We start from the raw sequence: 18,208 nt of genomic DNA on the forward strand, positions 1-18,208 counted from the left end.
CAGGTCATGATCTCAGGGTCCTGGGACCGGGCCCCGAGTCATCGGGCTCCCTGCTTCAAGGAGAGTCTGTGGCTCCCTCTCCCTCTGCCCCTCCCGCCCCCACTCCTGCCCTCTATCTAATAATATCTTTAAAATAAAAATAATAAATCTCCCTCTCTGAGACTTTCACCCCCAACCAACCACTGCTGAGATGCCAATTCTTTCTCATTCTCGTTTCCCTACTTCTCCATCCTTTGCCAACTCCGAGACACCTTTCAGACCAAGCTCTTCCCTCCTCCTCATCCTCCCCAATACATGCCTCCTGAGTGGGGTGGGCGATGGGGCCGTATGCACATCTTAGTGACTTGCCTTCCTTTTCCCAGCCACCACCCACCTCCACACGCTGGTCACCAGACTCCTGAGGCCTCCCATCACCTACCCATCAGTACCATTTCATGCAGGGGAGCCCTCCCTGGCCCCAGACACACCGTCTTCACTTGGCTTCCAAGGACACCCTATGGTCCTAGCTTTCCTCCTACCCCCGGCCACCCTGCCCCGTGTCCTTCACCACTTCCACAACACTGACATACGAGGGCTTCGTGGCTATCAAGTGGCTTCTCCCTCTTGCTCGCTAAACATTTGGCCTTCGATGCCCAGAAAGCCCATTCCTTCAGCGCCTTCCCTCGCAGGAAGCATGCCAATGTTTCACGGGCGTCTTGTGTTCCTACAAGACGTGGATTGTGTTCTAGGAGAAGGTCACTGCACGGCCCACGTAGCGGCTGCTCAAGTCACAGATTTTTGTCTCAGATGGGACCGTGGCCTTTGGCTTTCTCCCCATCATCTGGCCCCGATCCGAGGACTCGGCTGCCCTGCTGCCCTCCCCGCACCTGGGCCCACCCCCTGTCGCACAGCCTCCTGGCCTGGACCTGGACGTTTCTGGGGAGCAGGTCCCTCTCCCCGCGGCCTACTTGTGGGAACCGGTGCAGGAATCCCACCCCTGCTCCCCCAGCCCTCAGGACTGCCTCTCAGGGGGCTTCGGCCCCCACACTCTTCTGATAAAAAACGCTACCTGTTAATTCTCACACAGTGTGTGGGGGGGAGACGTGTCCATTTAAACCCATTTAAAGGCCCGGCTCTGACCGGACCCTCACGCACTCCCTTCATTTGACTTCAGTGATTTGGCCACGGGACAAAACCACCCGAGGGCCCCCGTCACGAAGATCTTATTGCAGATAACTCGCAGGGAGGGCAGACCAGGCCCCGGCGGCGGGGTGGGGGGGTTAGTGTGCAGTGACGGAGCATGAGGAGACAGGGGACCCCCTCGCCAGCCAGGTGCCTCATCACACCCCTCACCCTCTGGGCCTCAGGTTCTGCCCAGGAAACCCCGGGGAGTGTGGTGGGGAATCAATATGGAAATATGGTGACTGAGGTCGCTGGTGGAGGAGGAAACCTTAAACTATGCTGGAGAAGCCCCTCCAGGCCGGGACAGGGGGCCCTGGGTAGGGGAACATGGTGCAGGGGGTACAGTTCCCTCGCTGGGGGCTGGGGGCTGCTCCTCGGAGGTGCGGCGTCTAGAGGTTTGCAGACAAAAGCTAAGCACAGAGGGGCACCTGGGGGGCTCAGGGGTTGAGCGACTCCTTCAGCTCAGGTCGTGACCCCAGGGTCCTGGGTTTGAGTCCTGCATTGGGCTCCCCACAGGGAGCCTGCTTCTCCCTCTGCCTGTGTCTCTGCCTCTCTCTCTGGGTTTCTCATGAATAAATAAAATCTTTTAAAGAAGCATAGAGTAGTTGTTCCTTCAGTTGGTTCACTGAAGGACTGTTTATTCAGCTTTATTTATCCTGTCCTAGCAGGAACTATTAACAAATAAAGGTTCTAGTTTCTTATAAAGTGTCGACCCCCCCCCCCAAAAAAAGATCTTGCTTCTCTAGAGGGTGGGGAAAGTACACAGCTGTGAACTTTGACTTCTAACACGCCCCCAGTGAGAGGAACTCACTGCCTGCAAACCTGTGCCTCCCTCTCCTGGAAGGAGCTTGAGGCCTGCTGGGTGACCAGAGCCCACAGACACATCAGAGCCTCCAGAGCAGACACAAGCTCCAGGTTGAGATGGAGGCTCCAGGTTCCTTCTTCTCCCCTGAGGAGCTGCCTTTTCCAGGACAGAAAGCGGGTCAGGCCTAGAGCCCAGGTGCTGGCTGTCTGCTCCCCAGATGAGGCTCCTTGGGCTGTCTGTCCAGCCAGAACTGGCACCACACGCCCAGGAAGGAAGCCCAGTCTCCAGTGTTCTCATGGGGCCCGTGGAGGCCCCTCCTGGAGCCTGTGGCCCAGGCTGCTAGGGAGAAGGCCAACGTGCCTGTCAGAGGCCCAGGCTGAGGACGGGGGGGGGGGGGGGGGGGGGGGGTTGGAGGTGCTGGCCAGGGGTGGGGTGGGAGGTGGAGGGCAGGTGAGTGTGTGGCTTCCAAGGCCCCAGCACACTGAGGGCCACGTGGGCCTGTTGGGCACCATGGCCCAGAAGCCATCTGGTGAAGCCAGAATTTCCTCAGGACATCCAAGCCAACTTGTCTACTCCGGGGGGTTCAGCTCTCTGGTGGGGCGGCGGAAGGGCTCACCCACGCATTCTGAAAGCATTCAGACAACAAGGCCAAAGAGAAACAAGAACTTGAAGCACACAGGCTCCCGGTCCCCTGTCTAGGGCTGCCCACTTGAGCTAGGGCAAGCTACTTCTCTGTCCCGACTTCACATACCACTGCCCACGGCTCACCACGAGAGCCAGGGGTTAATCCCCTAGTCACAGCTACGACAGGGTTTCAGGGCAGAGGCCACACAGCTTCGCTGCAAATCTGCTTTGTCATGGCTCAGGCCTGTGTCTGGCATGAGATGGGAACAGAGCTGGGGGGTGCAGGGCGTGTCGGGGTTCCTGAGTCAGAGCTCCTAGGTCCTGACGTGTGTGGCTGTGGGGCCTTGGGAAAGTCACCTAGGCGGTCTGTGCCTCAGTTTCCCCCCATAGAAGTGGGCATGAGGTGTTACCTCATCGTGTTGCAGTGAAGAAGAAATGACATCAGTAATTAGCTCATGGGTCCCTGGCATATGTGTAGACACTTAGGAGATGTCAGCACCTGTTCCTGCCCCGGCCAGATGCCTAGCCTGGGAGGCTACTACCCAGGATCGCTGATGGGGGGGGGGCTGGAGGGAGTGAGGGGGGTTTACTCTCAACAGGGGTGGCTTTCCCACTAAATTAACATGGCCTTGGTCAGAGGGAAAAGCAGGGGAACACCGTGACTACCCTCCTGAGGTGTGATCCCCCCAGCACCAGCAAGCCTCCTGCCCTTCACAGCGATGACAGCACAGGGCTAACCCTGGGGGTGTGGCTTGGTCCAGGACCGGGTAATGGGGGGAAGGCACTGCCTGGGAGGGCAGTCGGGGCCCTGAGTCTGGGACGTGTGAGAGCCGGGAGCCGGGACCCCGAAGGAGACGAACCAGGCCACCCAGACACCTTCAGGGCAGGCCAGGCCCCACTCCCACGGCTCTAGAACACAAGCTTCTTGGGAATTTCCCATGGGAACTCGCTTCTTCCGAAATGGCCGTAGCACGCCGTCTTCTGATAGATGGGCTTCTTCAAATCCAAATCCCTGCACAGTCAGCACAGGAAAGGGTCATTTTAAAAGGAAAAGGGAAAAGGAATAGTTTTTCTGAATTTTGGGCACAGGAATAATTAACAGTGTGCAATGGTCTTCGTCCACATGGAGTGTCACTACTCTGAGCGATCTCCCATCAACTTGCTGTCTACGCCACACCACGTCTTCTGCGGGAACTACCACCGGCCCGAAGGAAACAGGCTCAGAGGCTCGGAGACAGTCTGATCAGACACACCCCCCCAGGCCCCAGACCTTGAGCCCTGGCCTCCCTGGGCCTCTCTCCTCTCCTTTCCATCCACTCCACCGGCCTGGAGCCCACCAACCGCATAGCCAAGCTCCAGAAAGTGGGGATACGGCATCAGAAACAAGGGCAGCTGGGCCGGACCAGCCGGCTCAATTCTCAGCATTCGGCCCTCTGGTGACTTTCCTAAGATCCCCGACCTGCTCCAGGATGGCCTCACTGGCGTCGGGGTCTCTGGGCCAGTAGGAACCTTACACAGCCTCCTTCGGCCCGAAAAGCAGACATCCTGCATTTGGGGTGTGTGTCGTGCTGGGCCAGGGGCCGCAGGCCCTCTTGCTTCGGGGAGGCTCAAAGTCCTTCCCCCTGCTTCCCTTCCAGGGGAGCCGAGGCTCTGGGTGAGGGAGGAGCAAGGGCCGGGCGGCAGTGACAGCGGTGGCACTCTTACCTGACAATGACCCCTGGCCGGAGGTCAAAGTTCTTATTGACCACATCTAGCAGCTCTCTCTCTGTCTTCTGAGAGGTTCCGTAGGTGAAGATGGAAATGGACAGTGGCTCAGCCACACCGATGGCGTAGGAAACCTTCCAGGAGAGACCAGGGTCAGGGGACAGAAGCCTGGGTGGAGACGTCCTCGGGAAGGGGCAGCTGGAGCCACCCACCACCCACCCGACCTGCTCGCCAACTCGTCTGCCTCCAACCCCCCACCACCTTCAGAGGGAGTGTTCTCTGCATGAGCCTGTTGCCTTGCAGACCTCCCCCCGCCCCCCGCCCAGGTTCTCAGGGTGCACACCCCGGGGCAGAAGCGGCCCACGCGCCCTTGCTGGGGCAGAGGTGGGGTGCTCAGCACGGGGCCCACCCACCTGCACGAGCACTCTCCGGCAGAGCCCTGCCTTCACCAGGGACTTGGCCACCCAGCGCGCAGCGTACGCCGCCGAGCGGTCCACCTTGGTGTAGTCCTTCCCGGAGAAGGCCCCACCGCCGTGCGCCCCCCAGCCGCCGTAGGTGTCCACGATGATCTTGCGGCCCGTGACGCCCGCATCGCCCTGCAGGGGGACACGAGGGAAGGGAGGGAGGGGATGAGAACCAGAGGGCAGGTGGGAGGCAGAGACAGTCCCCCCCAAAGCTGGGCGCCTTGGGCTCTAACCCCAGTGCAGTCTCTGACCAGTGACAGAAGCCAGGTGTGACCTGCCAGCGCCCCGTCAGAAAGTGCCAACGAAGGGCCGGAGGCTCTCTGGAATCACGGCCAGCTCCTCCTACCCCCGTCTTGTCTTGGGGAGTCCGTCAGGCTGGAGACATCCAGCTGCGGGAGGGAACTGCACGGGGACAGACACACCCTGCGCTGCGGCCCCGGCTGGTGGCGCCCAACCGGCACCACAGTGCCCATTTCCTCACACGTCTGCATCACGATGTTTAAAGGGCAGGGGCTCCAGGTTAAGTGCTTCAGGGAAAGACTACGTACCCTATCCCGCTGCTTAGAGATCCACGGTTCCCACTAGCAGCACATCTGGGCTTTGAGAAGCCCCACAAGGAACAGTGTTTTGTCCAGTGTTTTTGCCCTACGTTTGGTCACGGAACCCACTGCGGGGCCTCCCCAGCTGAGGCGCCCCAGGCAGAGGTCAGCACCTCTTGAGGGAGCTCAGTCAACCTCCATGTCCTCTCTCCTGAGGTACAGGGGACCGCGGGGGTCCCCATCCAAACACCTGCCCTCACATGGGTTGAAGGTAACCTGCGACCAGGGCCCCGTAGTGCCACCCGGGAAAGGCCAGTTTCCGTAGCGGTGGGTTGGCATCTCAGCAGGGCAAGGCAGCAGCTTGGGCTACGACGACTGGGGGGAGGGCCAGGCTGCACAAGGTGGGAGAGTCCTTGGGGATGCGTCCCAAATTCCTCGTGCACTGACGCACACACAGCCGGCCCCACGGGGTGCCAGCTGACCTCATGCTGGGGCCAGGGCCACACACGGCTGGGCCACACCAAGCTACCTCGTCCTTCCTGCTCAGGGAGTAACAGAGACAAATCGGGACTCTGCTCAGAGGCAAGGGCGCACCTGGGGACCTCCGATGACAAACCGCCCGCTGGGCTGCAGGTGGTAAATGGTGTCTTCGTCCAGGTACTTGGCGGGCACCACGGCCTTGATCACCTGCTCCTTCAGGGCCCTGCGCATGTCCTCCAGGCTTATGTCCTCATTGTGCTGCACGGAGATGACGATGGTGTGGATGCGCACGGGGATGACTGCGCCATTGTCCTGTATGTACTGAACTGTCACCTGTTGGGTCACAGGGGCAGGAGGAGACGCTGTAAGGCCCTGCCCTGAGCTGAGGACACATCGCTGCTAGGCACAGACCCTTGGGAGGCAGGCAGGGCTCCCAAGAGCCAAATGAGGGCGGGGGGCCTCCTGTCCTCCAAAAGCCTCCAGGAAAGTTAATCTGACAGATTCTCATCTTGGAGCAACTGCCCCGTGCTATGGGATGACTGGGTATGAGGCGTAAGCTGTCCCCACCCATGACCACAATTAGTGCCACTTAGAGACTCAGGGTTAGAGTTTCCTCTCTATCTGTGACCCAACTAGATGCCTCCCCTTCTATCTCAGAGGGCTCTGAGTGCCAGCGAATGTCCCCTTAGCCAAAGCCCTCTCCTGACCCTCCACGGCCTGGGCACAGGTGTCCGTGGGCCAGGCTGCCTGCCCCAGCCCCTCGGTGGAGGGGCTCTGGAAGCGTATGGGGCCAGGGGACTTGCCTGCTGTAGGGACAGGGTGAGAGGGGCTCAGGTCAGGCTGGCTGAAACTGAAGGAGCCACAAGCTCTGGATGGCCAGCCTCCGGGGGTCCGAGGTAAGGGAAGTTGAAAAGCAGAGGGCACGTGGAGGGAAGGAGCCCGCCTGCAGGACCCTTGCAGGTCCAGCCACAGGGGCAGTTCTCCTACTCACTTCTACCCAACGGGGTCAATTCTGTGCCCATCCTGTGCATTAGCAAGTCATAGTTAAGCCACCCCAGCGAGAGAGGCATTCTCATCTCCACTTTACAGAATGAGAACCAGGCTACGAGAAGCGGAGCAACATGTCTGAAGTCACACAGCAGTCAGTGAAAAGCCGGAGAGCCAATCCTCCGTGCTGCCCAATCCCAAATCGGGTGTCGTTCCCACAGCAGCACAGACCCTGTGCTACACTGACACGTCAGTGAGCCCGAGAGCCCGACGTCGTCGTGGCCGGATCTGAGCGGTGACAAAGGACCACAGTCTGTGCTCGCTGGGCTTGCAGAGCGAGGGGGATGGGGACGGTGAGGATGGCAGGTGAGGCTGGGAAAACAGAGTGCCGTGCGCTAGAAGCCATGCCCAAAGCCCCAAGAAGCTGTCCCCAGCCCCGTCTCAAAGGTAGGAGAGCTGAGGTTTCCGACCATAAGTACCTGGGTCAGGAGCACAATGTCGATGGAGTTGGGCTCTGCCCCGGAGCTACGTGTGGGAGCCACAGGCCCCGGTGCCACCGAGGCAGTGTGCACCCACCAGAGCAGTGTGGGAAGGGGCCTGGGGTGTGTGGGGCCTGTGGAGGTGCAGCTACGCCACGTGTCCCTGCTTGCAGTGCTGGCTGGCGGGCACAGCACTACTCCCGACCCCAGGGCCCTGAGAGGCACGGAGGGCAACCGGTGCCCCCTGGGGACTGTGCCCAAGGCCCCTCAGGTATCCACCAAACACTGGGCCTGTTTCAAACTCCTACTCCAGGTCCTGCCTGGTTCAAAGAACAAGAGGGTGGAGTCCAGGAGGAGGAGGAGAAAGAGCCCTGCCCAGGTGATGTCCGGTCCTGGTGCGAGGGGCAAGTGCCCACTGACATCTGTGTACCAAGAGCAACATTAAATGCTGGGCTATGTACACACAGGTGCGACCGGGTGGGAGGGGTGGGGGCTCCCAGGAGGGCAGGCCCTGTGGGGGCTCTGGGGCCGGACCCGCTGTGTGAGCATCAGGCCTCAGGTGAAGGCTGGCGCCCCGAGGAGCTGCTGGGGCCGGGCTCCCCCACGCTGCCGCTCCCTGGACGTCCCCCTCGGCCGGGCATAGGCCCCGGGCAGCAGGCGCGTGGAAGCACACAACTGTGGCAGAGCAGAGAGTTCCAAGTATGCCTCTTATCTCATCGTGTCAGCAAGATGTGGGGAAAAATACACCGTGGAAAACACCACTCTGACCAGGTACAAAAATAGCCACCCGTATGCCACGCGATTCTCCGTATCAGCAGCAAGAATTTGTTCAGGTGGAAAGACTCATCCTGTTCACAGTCAACACTCTGGTTAGATGATGAAGGTCCCTCTCAAACAGGCTATGGGGCCGGCCTAGAGACTGGTCGTGGCACAGGGCCGCTCACCGTGAGGCAGCTGTGCAGGGGCGCTCACACGGCCCGGGTGGCCCCGTACCCAGGGCTCTGTGAGGCCAGGGGCTCGGCCCCCCGGCGGCAGGGGAGCCAGGCAGGCTTTGGTATCCAAGGTCACAGTAAGTGGCTTCCACGGAGCCCTGCACAAAAGGAACCCCTAGAAGAGCACATCCTCACCCCACAATCTCCGCTGTGGACTTGGAAGCCTTCAATAACCATGCGAGGTGATGCAGGCCTTTCCCCTTTTAGCTGGTCCCACGGGGGTGCCTCCGGGCCTCACAGTTGCAGGAGGAAAGGGAAAAGCCCTGTGGCTCCACCTTCTCCCACTCCTGTTCTAGGATTCTCTGTTCCTCGAATCTCTACCCCATTTCCCATCACAGCATGACTCTGGCACCAGACGGGGCTGGGCGTGCCAGCATCTGTGTGCTCCTTTCTTTTGCTGCCACAATGGTCTTTGTATGTTAGCTCCCCTGGCCCACACCCTCCAAGAACACCTGCGGAAGGCTGCCGATTCCACTCCCCACCTTGGGGGGAAGGTCCCGGGGGGAGCACCGGGAAGGGCTTGTTTTCTTTAGACCACAAAGGCACTTCCTTGCCCCATGTTCAGCTGGGCTTAGCCTCTGCCCTGTGCAGCCTCCCACCTGGGCTGAGGAACCATCTCTGTGCAGCTGGGGTAACGGGATGGGGGCCAGAGAGGCCCCATCAGGTGGTGGTCACTGGGGAAAACCACAGGAGGTGGGAGCGCCACTGGCCACTGACCGGGGGAGGGAGGTGAGAACCCGAGAAGATTCCAGGTGAGGCAAAGGGTGGAAGCACAGGGGCTAAGCTCCAAGAAACAAGGGGAACCTGAGTGCAATAAGCCAGATTAAGCAACAACTAGGGGAGGGGAGGTAGAGGCAGGTAAAACCGGGACACCCTCAAAGGCTTTGAATGCCAGAATAATAAGCATTTGAAGGTGGGTTTTGTCCCCGACCCCACTCCCGCCTCCCCCTGTAGGGAGCAGAAAGGTGTAGAGGAGTCTGAGCAAGTATTAGGAAGTGAGAAGTCCAAAGGGAGTTAAGTGGAGCTTCCAGGCAGGGAGAGCCCTTGGGAGGCCACGGTGTGGATCCTGGTCCTGGCCTGGGAACTGGGCTGGGAACTGGGCTGGAGCAGAAGAGATGCTCTCTAGGGAACGCTCCGGAGCAAGACAAGGTGGAGACAGAGGGGGCACTGGTGGTGGTGGGGGGTCTGTCGCACTCCCTTGAGCTGAGGAGGAGGTGACAGTGAGGCTGCACACGATGTGTTTGCAGGGCGGATTGGAAACACAGCTGCTGGTTCAGACACCAGCAGGTGGAAGCTTTGGGCGTCGAGTGGGACAAGGTGGAAGTGGGGCGTGAGCATGGGTGGAGGGAGAGAGAGTGTGCAAGAAGAGTCAAGGACCTGTGGAGGTGGAAGAGGAACCGGTGGTGAGGGGGGGGAGCCCCGGGAAAGGGGCCAGCAGGGGTCACCAGGGTCAAAGAGGGCAGCGAGGGGGCGAGGACAGGGTGCCTCCACGTGCGCTAGCACTTGCATCAGCATCGACCTTCAAATGTGGACTTGGGTGAGGATTTCCCCACTGCATGGAGCAGCGAGGTCAGGGCCCGTGGGGGACAGACAGTCCCAAACAGCAGAGGGAAAGCCTTTTTATGAGAAACCAGGGTAAAGGGCCCCAGCGAGGCGCAGACAGCACCGTGTTCAAGGTGTGGTGACCTGTGGAGGTGGAAGGGCAGTGGCCGAAAGCCTGAAACTGAGTAAGCGCTATGTGGCAGGAACCAGGGAATCACATGACCCGAGTGCACATACGCTAAGAGGGCCAAAAAAAGAAAAAATAAAAATTTCTAGAACTCTTGATTCCAATCTTCTGTATATTACAAACTTCCCATAAATAAAAAAACTGGGGGAGCAAACATCGAGACCCAAAGAGTTTCCACACAAATAGTTCCTTTCATGACCAGCAATTCTCTGAGTGCCCAGACCGAGCATTTGGATCTTAATAATGACAGGGATCAAGAGGACCTGGGGGCGGGTGGGTGCCGGACGTGTGTGTCTGGGGCTCCATGGGAGGCGAGAGGAGGAAGCTCACCTGAGTTTTGGAGTCAGGCCGCAGCCAGGGGAGGACCCCCGAGCGTCTGAGGTCTGCCATTCGGGCGTTGAGCTTGTGAGCCAGGATAATAGTGAGGGGCATGCACTCTTCCGTTTCATCGGTGGCATAGCCAAACATCAAACCCTGGACGGGGGAGAGGGCCGACTGAGCAAGGCCCGCTCTAGACGACGGGACAACGTTCTTCAAATCTCAACCCCGGCTGGCGCTCCGGCACGGATCGTGTGCCTGGTGCACGCAGCATCCGCGTGGGCGTGAGCCCGACCCAGTGCTCCCCAACTCCCCAGCTCCTCGGCTAGTTCCTCCCCAGGGCTCCCAGCCACAGCAGAGACAGACAACACTACCTTGACCCCCCGACACCGTGCACCCCTGCTCCATGTTGCTCACCTGGTCTCCAGCCCCAACATCCTCCTCGTTTCTGTCCAGATGTACACACTGAGCAATATCCGGGGACTGCTGCTCCAAAGCCACCAGCACGTTGCAGGTCTTGAAGTCAAAGCCTAGGTGGGAGGGAATGTGCGCCTTACTGGGGACCTGTGTCGGACAGAGGGGTCTGCAAGCTTCCTGATGGGCTGCTCAGCTGGGGGGGGGTGGTCTCTAACCAGCTACGGTCAGTCTGGGCTCAGAGCTGAGGCCCAGGGATGGGGAAGCCCATGTATCCTTCCCATAGGATCATCTGAAACTCTGGCCAAAGAAAATCCTCTATGGTGCATTTTACTATATTAAATTATGCCTAGATCAAAAATATATATCCTACACAGAACTGCAACACAAAAATCAGATAAAGAGGTACAGCTGCTCTGGCTGAAGAGCGGATGGATGACGCATGGTCTTGCCCCCTTAGGCACCTCCTAAGATCTGGGTTGAAAATCACCTTCCAGCCCTACAGATCAGAAGCTCAGGTGTATGCCTCATGTGGGTATGAATTAGACTAAACTAAGAGAGCACACGGCAACTGTCCAGAGGGGCTCCCAGACCCAGAGTCCTCTGATCCCAGGCTATGCACGAGGGCCTGGAGCAGAATGGAAAAGCTGTGCCTCCATCCCCCAGGTTCAGGTCTGGAGATGGAGGCTGCACCCCCGCCCCCCAGGTGAGGTGCCATAGGCTGGGAACCCTCCATGGGGGTCTGGCTGGCGGCAGCCCAGCCCAAGGAGGCCCTGCAAGGGGCTCGGTGCCCATACCACACACTCCTCTCCCGGGAGGTCCTCAGGCCCTGCTGGGCTCGGCCATGGGGGCTGTGTGAGTGAGGGGCTGCAACCCAGAGTGGCCCCACCGCAAGGGCAAGTGTTAGTGACAAGCTGAGCAACCCGCACTCTCGCCAGGCTGCTCTCCCTACCGCAGGAGCTGACTAAAACCACCCGCCTACCCACCCAACCCGGATCCAGTCTACTGGTTCCGTACTTGCTTCCCGTGGGACCTGCTGCCAAATGAAGCAGGACCAGGCCCCTCCGCTCCACGCAGCCCCTCCCAGCTGAACTGCTCCAGCCTCGCGGTACAGCCTTCAGGGCGGACCTGGACCTCCTGGTGGAATGCTCCTCCTCCAACTCCCCATCCCCACACACACCCAAATCCAACCGGCTCTCGGCTCTCGTTAAACATCCCTGGACCTTCCCTCCCTCCTCCCTCACGGCACCCCGTGCCACCGACTCGCCGCTGGGCACCTCCTACTGCACCTCGTATAGTGATCAGGAGAGATGCAGAAGGCATAATGCACAACTGGGGAGTCCTTGGCAGCCAGCAGCAGGGCTGGGCTCTCACTGCTCTCTCTCTAGGAGACGTGGCCTCCTGGGAAGGCTGCCTTCTGCCTCGTGCAGAACAAGACTTGCTTTTGAATGAGGTCCACCCGTAGGTAGGCAATGGGCTCCTCCTCGTGCGGCAGGGCCAAGGCCCTGCGTGGTAGCACTTCAGGAGGCTGCCGCTCGGGGACAGCGTGTGGCCTCTAGGAACACCCTGCTGTGCCACCTGGGAAGTCAGCCGGTGCTCGCTGGCTCTGCTCCCGCTGATTCCCGAGAGCCCCCCTAAACTTTCATGTGCTCAAGCGAGCACTCCGGGCAGCTCAGAAGCCAGGGGCACCGAGCCTCTGTGTCTGAGCCTCGGGGGCGAGAGGCCGTCACTCACGTGTGCAGCGCGTCGTTCCAGGGACCCCGACCCGCAAGCGGCAGCACACGGCACCCCAGAGCCAGGAGGGCGTGCCAGCACACCCAGGCCCGTGGCATCTGGCTCCCGCAGGCTGTCCTCCGATGCTGCTCTGGGCTGGGCCTGGCTGTAGACGTTGGGCCGGCTTTGGGGCCCTCTGTTCCCTCCAGCTGTCGCCTCCACCTAACAGCGGGGCTCCTCCCCAGTCCCGCTGGTGCCTGTGCCCCTTCCCTGGGCTGCGGGCTCCTGCACTGCCTGGCTCCTTCACCTGCCCGGAGTACCAGCTCTGGGCCGAGTCGCCTTTTTCTCTGTCTATAGCAAGAAGCCGCATGGAGCAGAAGGCACAGGGGTCCATACGGGCAGCCACTCGCGGGCTGTCACCTTACACAAATTAGTGACACTCCCGTGCTTGGATTTCCTCATCTGCGGGGGAAGCACAGCTGAAGGCCTCGAGAGACAAGCGACTGCAAAGCCACTGCAAAGGGCAGCAAGATCCCCCGGCCGAGAACACACCCTTCCCGGGTGCGTCTCTCCCCCCAAGCCTTTGCCTGCTCCAGGGTGACACGGGTAGTTCAGCTGGGCGCTGTCACCTGCGCCACCACGCTGTCACTGGAGACTTCGCCCCCGAGCCAGCCAGGCGGGCCCAGCGATGCCCCCCCACCTGGGGGTGTTCACACTTGCAGGGGGCTCTGGCCTGAGGCCCCGCCTCACCCTTGGCAGAGTCGTCGTAGCCAATGTGCCTGATGGCGCCTCTGACCACCCGCTGGTAGTCCACCGTGGCCGTGGATGTGATCTCGCCGCAGAGCAGCACCATGCCCGTCTTGCATACTGTCTCTGCGAGGGAGGGGGGATGTCAGCGGCCGTGAGCCTGCGAGGGGGAGCCCCACTCCCAGGCCTCCCACCCAGAGTCTTCCCAAGCCTGGGTTCCAGAAATAAAATAATAATGCTAACAAACAGACTAAAGCCCAGCAGTCGTGCCGAGCACGCGTGAATGCTGCCCGGGGAGCTACACTTCGGACAGGACGGGTCACACCTCCCTTTTGCAGCAAGGGCCCCTGCTTGTGTCTTCTTGAACCACCTATTTCACCTCTCAATCAGCTTCCCCAGCTGCTCCCTGGGGACAATAGTCCCACTGGACTGCCGCGTGGATCCGTGTGAGGCGTTGGGCTATCCTAAAGAGTACGGTTGACACGCACCTGCATCCAGGACGCCTCTCCTGCCCCTTAATGCTAAGGCTCCAGGCCAGGCTGAGATCCTGAGATGGAGGTGGGCCAACCTTCTCACCGGCTATCCACAAGGACACCAGGTGTGGTCCACCCTCAGAGGGCCCGGGTCCCCACAGTGCCCAAAGCAGGGGCTGGGGTGGCACTGGAGAAGGAGGGAACAGTCTATGTGGCACTGAATGAGGACGGGGGTGCTTGGTCTCCACGTGGGGCACCCCTGTCCTGTGACCTTGGCCAAGGCTCTGGTTGAGCCGCACGGATGGTACCTTCAGGGGCCCTCCAGGCACTGGGCCCCTGACTCTCTGCCATGCCAAGTGCCCTGGCACAGGCAAAGGCGTCAAGCTCAGCCCACTGAGGTCATAAGCAGGGACAGAGCAGGTGATTCTTACCACAGGCCACCTTGGCGTTGGGGTCCTGCTTCAGGTGGGCATCCAGCACCGCATCACTGATCTGGTCGCAGATCTTATCTGGACAAGAATGAATATGTGTATGAATCACAGAAGTACTAGGTATAGCCAGCTGAAATGGTAAAATAATTAGATATTTTGGTAGGTTTACATATCAAATATACTTTTCTAATACAAAAAATTAGGAGCTTTTTGAAAATTTTTTTATTTCTTCCCATTCCTGCCTAATTGTGGGTGATTTCTATTATACAAACTCATAGAGTTCCCTAAAAAAAGAAATACATTCCAAAATAAGTCCTAAGAGACTAAAGCAATTCATACACACACACACACACACATCCTCCTATTAGAAAGTCTGTCATTCCTCAAGATATTCCCTTTAAGTCTAAAGTCTAGAAAACTCCTAGAAATAGAACCTAAATTGGCTAATAACATCGGTAAGATGAGGTGCCAACATGTGAAAATCAGATGGAGCAAACAGATGCGTTGCTGCGATGGACTGTGTATATGGCGCCAGGCCCAGATCCACCACCCCACCTGTAGGAATTCTAGAAGAGAGCTTCCACACACCACTGCTGTTCTATAGAATCCTTCCCTAAGCAGCTCTCAGGTCACCCCCATGGTCACACCGCCTCCCGCAGGCTAGATGTCCTAAGAGCTGGGTTAGACCTCTGTCAAGGTGGGACTTAAAACAGCTCAACAGGAACTGGGCTTCGATCTTATTGTTCCACTACTCGTCTTAAGGTTGAGTTTGCAGACCCCGCCATGGCACTATGGAAAAATCCACTCTGGCCTTGGGGTTGTGCAAACTGTCAATGTTCCCAGACTCAGAAGTAAAAGCGACATCTATTTACATATATTGCATCTCATTTAATGTTCAAAATCCCCGTGGGGTTTGCTCTTAACAGGTTTTTTTTTTTTTTAAGATTTTATCTATTTATTCATGAGAGACACAGAAGCAGAGACACAAGTAGAGGGAGAAGCAGGTTCCCTGAAGGGAGCCCAATGTGGGATTCGATCCCAGGACCCCAGGATCACTCCCTGAGCCGAAAGCAGACGCTCAACCGCTGAGCCACCCAGGCACCCTGTTCTTAACAGATTAATACATTTTCCCCCCGGCTTTATTGAGGTATAATTGGTGTACAAAAAAAGTCTGCACAAAATTAAACAATTCGGGGGGTTTAAACACGTGAATACACTTTTGTTATGTTACAATAAACAAGGTAATAAACATATCCGTCACCTCCCAGAGTTTCCTCGTGTCCTTCTGTTTTTTGTTTTTCAGTTTTTAAATTAAGATTCCAGATCCAGAACCAAGTGGTTCTGCTCTCATAAGCGCATCATTTAAAATGCTAAACATCAATGTAACTTAAAATATTAATCTGCCATTCAAGGGGAATTCTCTAAACTCTCCTCCAGAAACTGCTACTAAACCTTGAGGCTTTCTATTCAACCCGTCACCAGTGGCAGATCCTGAGTGTAAAGCTACGTTGTCTGAGGCCACTGCCTCTGCACTTCCTACCAAGGAAGGTCTGCTGCTAAAATATCCACTTTAGGGATCCCTGGGTGGCGCTGCGGTTTGGCGCCTGCCTTTGGCCCAGGGCGCAATCCTGGAGACCCGGGATCGAATCCCACGTTGGGCTCCCGGTGCATGGAGCCTGCTTCTCTCTCTGCCTGTGTCTCTGCCTCTCTCTCTGTCTCTGTGTGACTATCATAAATAAATAAAAATTTAAAAAAATAAATAAAAATAAAATATCCACTTTAGGCTTACCCATCAGGACTCCTAGGGCCGACCGCGGATGAGTCTGCTTGTTTCAAGGACACGGGTCACATGTCCCCAGTCCACATGGGAAGGTGGGATAAGGGGTATTAGGCATGAAGCTGGAGCCGAGCAAGAGTGCTAAGATAGCTCCACAGACTAAAGAAATGCCTAAAGAGGCCCTTTCTGAACTGTGTCTTTAGGCTTTCAGAATTTCTATTAATATCACTCAGTAGCTTTAAGATAGCCAATAGCTGGTTTTCTTAGAAGCTGAAAGACCATCTATATAATTCTCCTGGTGGAGATGTAGTCAGCACTGGAATAGTAAGCAAGACAGCACCAAGCCTTAGGGGAAGCTGACTTACATGGACACTTAATCGACTGCGGCAAGTGAAAGGAGAGTCGGACAAATTGAAAGGCTATCATTTAGTAGACAAAAGAGCCAACTGGTTGGCTAGAATTTATCTTCTCCGTCCATGGAGCACACTGCTAGGGGTACGAGGAGACCGCTGGCCACTGTGCACCCAAGCAGCCACATCCTCCAGGTGGAGCAAATCTTTCTCCTAACCCATGTATGGTCTTCATGTGTGAGACATGGCAATGAGTCCAAAGTTACAAGAGTGGTAAACCTAGAGACCACATAAAGTTGTGCACAGTGAAAGAGGCTATTTGCTTTGAAATGAGCTAAGTCACACACAAAACTCAATTTAAGCCAAGGTTTCTCAACAGCGATACTATTGACATTTGGGGCTGGAAAATTCTTTGTTGTGGGGGGAGGGTCTTGTGCATTCAGGATGTTTAGAAGCACACCTGGCTGCTGTTCATTAAATGCTGCAGCACCCCAACCCCTCACGGCAGGCAGAGTTACTGCGACAACCAAAAATGTTTTCTGACAATACGGAATGCCTTTAGGGGAGCAAAACAGCCCCCTGTTGAGAACCACTGGTTAAAGCATATGGAAAGAGTGGTGTGAGATGTCGAAAGCTGAGTTACAAGGCAGGAAAGTACATGGATGAAGAAGAGGAAGAAAAGGTAGCCTTGGTGGTAAGTTACCAAAACTTCAAATACTCAGATGAATTTTGAAGAAGTGCTTAAAGACATAAATCAGTGTGTCTAGCCCCCAGGATTCTTCTAGGACAGTGCTTCCCAGAGTGTGGTTCCCACAGCAGCAGCAGCATCTCCTGAAAGCCTATTAAAGATGCAAACCTTGAGCCTCACCCAGGACCTGCTAAATCAGAGACTCCAGGGGAGGCACAGCACTCTGCGTTAGCAAGCCCGCTGGGTGGTGCGGATGTTCCCCGAGGTCTGAGAACCACTGACCGGAGGCTCTGATCATGGTCCTCACTGGCACATGTGCGAGCCTCGCCCATGTCCCCACATCACCTAAACCTGCTCGGATGTTCTTCTTCTCCAGGAGGTCACTTGTACTTGTCTCGGGTAACATCCCTGAGGTCCTCAGGATCTGGTGAGCTATCTCAGAGGCTACTGGAATGTGCTGTTCATGCCTAGACTACACAGGCCTTACGTGCAAAACTTAGTGACTGGGACTTGTCCAAGGGAACATTCTCTGTTGACTTAAGTCACTCATTGATAATAAAGCTTTATCTCCCCCTCCAAAAAAAAAAAAAAATATATATATATATACATCAAGTTGATTATCTGATGATACGTGTCCAACGTATAATACATTCAGTCAACCCACTGTGTGTTCTCTGCTGTAGCCTCATCGTGCTGAGATGCTGGAGGCAGGCAGCAGCACCAGCCCGCACGGCCTCCTTACCTGACAACTTCTCATTTCATACTCAGTGACTGTTCTACAAGACTACCAATTAATAGAATTAAAGAAGTGCCTCGTAGGGTACCTGTAGACATCCTGCATAGAAACCAACCCAGACTGTTTCCAAGGCCCCTCGTAAACCGACTCCCCTGGCACAGGCTGCCATCCATCCATGGTCACGGTCACCTACTTACCCGGGTGTCCCTCTCCAACGGACTCCGACGTGAACATGAATGCGCCTTCTTCGCTCAGAGAGTGGTCACACAAGCCATCCACTGGGCCATTCATCTTTGCACGCTTCTCAGTCTCTTCAAGGGAACAATTTCAATGCTGTGACTTTGCCTGAGGTTTGTTTTGTGGCTTTGTTGTTGCTGTTGTTTATTTCTAGAAATCCAACAGGCTTGTCTTTGGCAGAGCCACAGGGCTCCCTCCTGCCGAACGCCTGCGAGCACGTGAGAGGAAGGTGAGGATGGTGAGGAGGGAGGGCCTAAGTCCGGATGTGTCACTCCCTCCGACTGGTCACCGCTTGCTCCTGAGTGACTCCTATATATGGAAAAGTGAAAGTGCCTGAATAATCATGTGAGAAAATTGGAG

General features: G+C 57.0%; 2 protein-coding genes across 2 annotated transcripts in view; both read right to left on the reverse strand.

The window, feature by feature from the left end:
* Nucleotides 1-1,758: 1,758 nt before the first annotated feature.
* Nucleotides 1,759-18,157, reverse strand: MAT1A (methionine adenosyltransferase 1A). The gene is made up of 9 exons (XM_072756365.1): nt 17,809-18,157; nt 14,061-14,138; nt 13,160-13,282; nt 10,700-10,812; nt 10,295-10,438; nt 5,892-6,110; nt 4,708-4,890; nt 4,295-4,428; nt 1,759-3,602 (listed from the first exon to the last, which is right to left on the reverse strand). Exons 1-9 carry the CDS (start codon nt 17,900-17,902, stop codon nt 3,500-3,502), a joined length of 1,191 nt encoding a protein of 396 aa, XP_072612466.1. The 5' UTR covers nt 17,903-18,157; the 3' UTR covers nt 1,759-3,499.
* The window catches only part of DYDC1 (DPY30 domain containing 1), a 38,601-nt gene continuing 38,463 nt past the window's right edge, over nt 18,071-18,208 (reverse strand). The window contains exon 7 of the mRNA XM_072756369.1: nt 18,071-18,157. Within this exon, the coding sequence (XP_072612470.1) occupies nt 18,134-18,157 (24 nt within the window). The 3' untranslated portion in view covers nt 18,071-18,133. The remainder of the gene's footprint in view (nt 18,158-18,208) is intronic.

Source organism: Vulpes vulpes, chromosome 4 (assembly GCF_048418805.1).
Source record: "Vulpes vulpes isolate BD-2025 chromosome 4, VulVul3, whole genome shotgun sequence".
NCBI classification, from domain to species: Eukaryota; Metazoa; Chordata; class Mammalia; order Carnivora; family Canidae; genus Vulpes; species Vulpes vulpes.